This window comes from Chenopodium album, chromosome 23, assembly GCF_948465745.1.
Source record: "Chenopodium album chromosome 23, dcCheAlbu1.1, whole genome shotgun sequence".
Lineage (NCBI taxonomy): Eukaryota > Viridiplantae > Streptophyta > Magnoliopsida > Caryophyllales > Amaranthaceae > Chenopodium > Chenopodium album.
In genome coordinates, this window is record NC_137856.1 from 39,851,806 (window position 1) to 39,858,883 (window position 7,078).

At 34.0% G+C, this 7,078-nt stretch overlaps 1 protein-coding gene across 1 annotated transcript; it reads left to right on the forward strand.

Moving 5' to 3' along the window:
* Positions 1–915: 915 nt before the first annotated feature.
* LOC145607940 (biotin synthase, mitochondrial-like) lies at positions 916–6,040 on the forward strand. The gene is made up of 6 exons (XM_081663532.1): positions 916–1,287; positions 2,481–2,660; positions 2,975–3,081; positions 4,201–4,406; positions 4,792–4,931; positions 5,599–6,040. The coding sequence occupies exons 1-6, from the start codon at positions 1,093–1,095 to the stop codon at positions 5,890–5,892; spliced, it is 1,122 nt and encodes a 373-aa protein (XP_081519658.1). The 5' UTR covers positions 916–1,092; the 3' UTR covers positions 5,893–6,040.
* Positions 6,041–7,078: the final 1,038 nt, after the last annotated feature.

Consider the following 7,078-nt stretch of genomic DNA (forward strand, 5'->3'; position numbering starts at 1 on the left):
TTTACTGAATTGAACTGAGCTAAATTGATTGGAGCTGAAATGAATATTTTACGAGAGAAGAAAATTACTGGACTTATTGGAGGCTTTGGAGTTGAACTGAACTGAACTAAAATTAAGCTGAAGTGAACATGCGCTAAGGGCTAAGGCATTCAAGTAGAAGAAGATTGACATGATGATAATAAGTTAGGTGTAGAAGAGAAGACAAAACTTGAAGTTGTCAATAGCCCCCTTACCAATTAAATTAAACGCAACACCAAATTGATACTATTAATTATAAGTTACTCTGTAATAAATACTACAAGTACAAAATAGGAGCATTAAGTACTGTATTTACTACACAACTAATAAAGGTAGCAATCAACATATCAATCAAACATACTAAAAACACAATATATCAAAAACTAACAAATTATTATACCCATCAAACTAATATCATATCAAAAGAAAAGTTGCACGACACATTAAACTAATATCTCTCTTATACTAAAATACCCATATTCTAATTAAATACAGAATATAATTAACGATTTAATTGAAATTTTTTATTAATCGATCAAAAGAAAAATTGCACGACACATTCAACTAATGTCCTCGTCTCATACTAAAATACCCATATTCTAATTAACAATAAAATTAAGTAACGAGTCAATTGTAATTTTATTTATTGACTAAAAGGAAAGTTGCACGACACATTAAGGTAATGTACCCGTCTTATAGCATCACTTATAAGTTATAACTGTTATACAAAGTACTCCGTAAGGGCCTATTCTCATACGTTAAAGTTCAGTTCAACTCCTAATTTCATTTTCTTATAAAATATTCCGTTCAGCGTTAAGTCAAACATGCCTAAGTCTTAAGCTTTGCAAGTCTCACCTACTTATCCACCCACCTAGCAACTTTCACGGATCACTTCACTAACCCCTTCAATCTCCTCTCACCATTGTTGACCTTTTCTCACTTTCTCATTACATCTCCATTAAAACAACTCAAATCTCTGAAACCCCATCAAACATCTTATTCAGTTAACCCTTCTCTCTTCCTCTTAATTTCTCCTCCAAAAACAGAGGAGAAGAATTAGAGGCGGAGAAAACAATGTTGGGTATAAGATACATACGCCAATCTCTTAGACCCCAGATTCTTGGGTTTAATTGTTGTTGGTATTCTTCCTCTTCAGCTGCTGCAATTGAAGCTTCCAGAACTATTAAAGATGGCCCCCGCAATGATTGGACTCGTCCCGAGATTAAATCTATTTATGATTCTCCTGTTTTAGACCTTCTCTTTCACGGGGTAAATTTGATGCATTCTCTTTTTATTAATCTAATTTTTTTTTCATGTTCCACTTTGTTTTGCTTTGGTAGTGATGTAGACGGAATTTGATTCCAAGTCTTGTGTACAATCCCGAGACTTTATTAACTAAGATAGTTGGCATTATTGACATTTGGTATTCATTTTGAGCATTGTACGGAATATGTTAGATTTTTGGTTGAATTTGTAGTTCTGGTCTTGTGTTGATTTTGTGATATTCCCCAATTCTAATTTGTAGTTAAAAAAAGGTTGAGTTTTTGGTGTAATGTAGCATACTGTTCTGTTTTACCCCTTAAATTTTCTAGCTTTATATGTTTTCTGAAATTAATTTCTTTAATGCTTGATATGGTAGCATTTGAATTTTTAATTTAAACAAGTTGCTAGACTAAGTTTGCAATATTACTTATGCTTGTGCTTAATCTGATTTGACTTGGTTTGAGTCTATCTAAGAAAGCTACAATTCCTGCCAATCTAAAAGTTTCTTCGGTCCTGCTATGTAAAAAATTCAGCCTCCAAATTGGTTTGGGTCTTATAGAGCATTACAACTTGAGTTTGATTGCGGCCTGCCCGTTAATGGGGATTTTTCCTTGAAAACACGAACAAAGGTGAGCCATTGCTATATATTCTCCCACACTCAGTGAACACCGTAACTAATATAACTGGGATCCCTTGTAGTCATCAAGTCCAACAGCCAAACCGTCCCATGAATATGTTATTCTTAAATGAGGCATGATTCATGACTATTATGAAAAGACCCTGTGTTCGCGTGGTTCAAGAATTAAGACAAGGGAAAGTGGGCATTTGATGATGAATTTAGTTTACTATATGGCTTCAATCAACCTATATTGAGTAGCACCACAATAGATTTTCTCTGAATGTAATGAACTTATAAGTGATCTTTCTTGGTGTTAAAAATTCCTTACGCTTTCTATGTGTCATATGTCGATGTTTTTGTCGTATTGCATCCTTCGATTAAGTCTAATACATTTTGCTTCTTCTCTAGGGCTGCTACTATTTATTGTTCTCTTTGTATAGTTACTAAATCTAAAGAGTGATGTCCCCAATAGCCCAGTTTGTTCACATTTTCATTGCTTGTATTGTTTATTTGATTGTCTTGTCAACCAATTTCTCTTCACTGAACGGAGAATGTTGTTATATGGAAAATGGTATTGCAGGCCCAAGTTCATAGACATGTCCACAATTTTAGAGAAGTTCAACAATGCACTCTTCTCTCCATAAAGACTGGAGGCTGCAGTGAGGATTGTTCTTATTGCCCACAATCCTCTCGATATGGCACTGGAGTGAAGGCTCAAAGAATGATGAATAAGGACACAGTCATTGAGGCAGCGAAGAAGGTGATTTTTTTCCCCCATCATATCAAATGCTGAGATAGACAATGAATCCTCAGCCCAAACTACACATGAAAATAAAATATGATATTGAATGTAATTTCTAATAAACATTGGTAACAGTTCAGATCTTTGTCTCAAAGGATGAAGAAGGGAATAACATGATTTAGTGCAAATTGATGTATCCAATTAATTGTGTTAGAATGTAACTTCAATGACTATCAATTGGTTTTATGTAGGCCATATAGTTGTATTGATTTGTGTGCTTTTGTTTCTTCCCTGTGTTTGTTGTTTAATGGTATCTTTTCCTATACTGGCAGGCAAAAGAGGCTGGAAGTACGCGATTTTGCATGGGAGCTGCTTGGAGGGACACTGTAGGGCGGAAGACTAATTTCAACCAAATTCTTGATTATGTGAAAGAAATAAGGTGATGAAGATTTTTCATTCTGATTTTATGTGCTTTAGTTTTTTTTTTTTTTTTTCCCTATTTTTCTTTTCTTTTCAATTATTGAGCCAAATTCTGGACTTTGTGAAAGCATTTTTCTTTTTATTTACTGAGCCAAATTCTTGACTTTGTGAAAGCATTTTTCTACCATTTGACTATCCCCATTTGAGTTCACAAATCCAGTGCTTCTTCTACTGATTAAGGTCTAGCAGTACTCATATGTTGATGATAATTTTTAGTTTTTTACAATCTGAAAAATGTCTTTGGCAATGCGTTTCCATCTATCAAGTCTTTGGTTATCCTTTCTCTTCTCCTCTCTTTGAACCTCATGAATCTATTCTTAATCCCCAATTATTGTAAATTTTCAAGCTATCATCTTATTCTTGATATTGTTTTATGTTATGAGCTTATCACTGTAGTTGGTTTAAAAGAAAGAAATCATATCATTGAGCTGCCATCATAGCTAGATGCAAGAATTAAGAATTACCTTTATATCAGCTGTTCTTTCACCTTTTATTTCTTGTTTCATTAATTTCCTAGGATTGATTGGATTAGCCTCTGCTCTTTGAGCTTTGTGCCAGATTGTGTATAACCATTCAGATTTTGCAGATTTGAGTAGAGTTGTCTTTTCTGTGAATAAAATCCTTTACCCCTTTCTTTTTTTCCCCCTTAGATGAGATCTGTGACACAATATCTATTCAAATCATTTGGTCTCTTTCTTTATATAATGCTGCATACATATTTACCATGCTGCATACATATAATGCTTTTGCCCATGTACATTGGGAATGTAGACCATTTAAGTGATTCAATTACGTGCCATGGGCTGAAGCCTTTCCCAACACATTAAAGTATGCAATATTACAGGAGGAATATGGCAGGGTGAGAGAGAGGAGAGAAATACTAAGGAAATTGTTGGAAATAATGAGTCTAATTATTGTATAAGATTTTCTGAGTTATTTCTTGACACCACTTGCTTATAGCTAAGACAAAAAGAGATTGATGATTGTCCTAAAAGCTTTGTGGTTAATATCTGTCATTGTCATCGTAGTACTTTAGGTGAAGCTGAAAATCTTCTTACTAAAGTTTATTTTATAACAGGGAAATGGGCATGGAGGTCTGTTGCACCTTGGGCATGCTGGAGAAGCAGCAAGCAGAGGACTTGAAGAAGGCAGGTCTTACAGCATACAATCATAATCTTGATACCTCAAGAGAGTTTTATCCGAATATTATTACAACTCGATCTTATGATGAGCGACTGCAAACTCTTGAGTTTGTACGTGATGCAGGGATCAATGTCTGCTGTGGTAGGTTATTACAAGAGACGGTTGGAATTTTATGTGTAATTACATTTCTGTTTTCTGTGCTACCATATCCAGTTGTGAATTGTGATAACCTAAGGCATTTAACTGGTTGCATTTAAGTTTTGTACATTAAAAATCGCCAACAACTACCATTTATATTTTTCAAATTTATTACCACCTCTTATTTATTTTTAATAATTTTAGTCTCAAACCACCTTATAAAAACTTTGTTAAAGTAAGTCCACCATTAAATATCACCGGATCGATTCTGACACCCGAGGTTTTACAGGCCAATGAATTATGCAGAATTCTATTATTACTCTTTAATATATGTAGTTGGGTATTTCCTCATTTCAACTTGGTTGACTTTTATATTGGTTTGCCACAGGAGGAATAATTGGACTTGGAGAAACAGCCGAGGATCGAGTAGGTCTATTACATACACTGGCTACTTTGCCTTCACACCCAGAGAGTGTTCCAATTAATGCACTTATAGCTGTAAAAGGCACTCCTCTTGAAGATCAGAAGGTAAATATAATCCCTAAAATTACCTGAAAATATAAATCTTGGCTCAATTCTTTGTTGAATTATGCATTTTACATCACACTTTTGTGACATGAGTGCCTAGTTTGTGGAGATAACTGATTGTTTGCTTGTGGTCAAAAGTTTGTCACTCTGTTATAAATATTATTTTCCATGTATCAGTGATACTTTTCATATTAGTATCAAGTTATCTATACTACTATTGTTTGTATGATTCTTGCCATTAAAGCTGTCTTAGTGTGTATTAGTAGAAATAATGTTTCCTTTCTGAAATGGAGTATCTGGACCCTAGACTTGTGGAATGAGGCTTTCCCGTGTTATATCTTAGCCTTATGGACCCTTTGCTTCCCAACTTAAAGGCTACACTTTTGTTGTTATTTCAAGCTAGTCAGACATTCTTTCATCATATTTGGTAGCGCGATAGTTTGATACTAATGTCATCCTTCCTGAACGGCAAGTTTTCATCCCTTTTTTGGAAGCTCTGAACTGTGTAATTCGCTGAAAAATACATGTAGAAGCATTTGTAGTCTTTATAATCCATTAAACTCCTGATATGCTGAGAATGCATGTTCCTACGTTAAAGTTCATATTTTTTTTTTGTGACAATACATCGACTTATTTAAACATTTCTTGTATTCACTTCCGTCTTCAGCCAATTGAAATATGGGAGATGATTCGGATGATAGCAACTGCTCGCATAGTGATGCCGAGTGCAATGGTCAGGTTATCAGCTGGGAGGATTCGGTTCTCAATGCCCGAACAAGCTTTATGTTTTCTTGCTGGTGCAAATTCGATCTTCACCGGTGAGAAGCTATTGACAACTGCTAATAATGACTTTGATGCTGATCAAAAAATGTTCGAGGTTCTTGGTTTAATTCCTAAACCTCCGAGTCTAGATGATACACAAACAGAAGCTTGTGAAGCAGTTGCATCTAGTTCAGGTTAAGACTCTAATCAATGTCTTTAGTTTGTAGGATACTGCTTGGCTATGATCGAGTTAAATGTACGTTTACATATTATTTTTGGTCCTGCCTCCTTCCTCCGTTTTTATCCCAAAGTCGTGTTTGGATGCATGGAATTGTTTTGAATGTATTAATTTTAAATCTAATTTATCAAACAATTTGTGAGAAGCAAGATTATTGGCCCTATGACAGGTTTTACCCCCAAGTCCCCAACAAAAGGCTAGGTTGGGGATGATATCCTCTATTATATACTTCCTCCGTTTTCTTTTACTTGCAACACTTCCCTAAACCCTAAATGTCACAATACTTGCAACACACTATAAAAGGAAAGTTACTTTAGGGAAATACTATACTATATTCTTTATTTAAAACATATGGCCCACTAAATTACACTCCTAATAACCACTCATCTTATTTTAAAGTTTATTATATCATGTAAACCCCACCTTTCTTAATTATCGCGCTAAAGGGTGTGTTGCATCTAAAAAAAAACTGAGGAAGTAGGTTTCATGATATTATCTATAGTTTGGATGATATCCTCTATTGGTTCTACGATATCATTTATAAGTCGGATGATATCATTTATTGGCTAAATGATATCATCCAATGCTTATATTATATCATTTATAGGCTGAATAATATATATCCTCTAATAGCTACTTCGTATATGATATCATTTGTAGGGTAGGTGACTCATGTATTAGTTTATTGGATTATATTCACCTAATAGAGGATATCATCCAACCAATAAAGGATATCATCCAGTTAGTAGAGGATATCATCCAACTTATAAAGGATTATATCCAACTTATTATAGATGATATAATTAAGAAAATAGAATTTATTTTATAAAAATAATTAAAAGGCCAATAATAAAGGAATCACCATTGAAGGTCCCGTACTAAGATCACGGGTATAACATAACATGCTCATTTCACAAACAAAAAACATGCATTTGTTATCAAAACGCTCACAATTCAACATACAATTATATAGAACAATCAATTTCAACAATTATAGATCACACGAGAAAACTACAAATTGATTTTTTAGGCTATTTTCGAAAAATCCGAGAATCTTAATCAATTATCAAGCCAATTCAAGCATAAATTATGGACAAATATGACCAACAATATTTATTTTCATTATCCTTATCATCTTCTTCAAGGC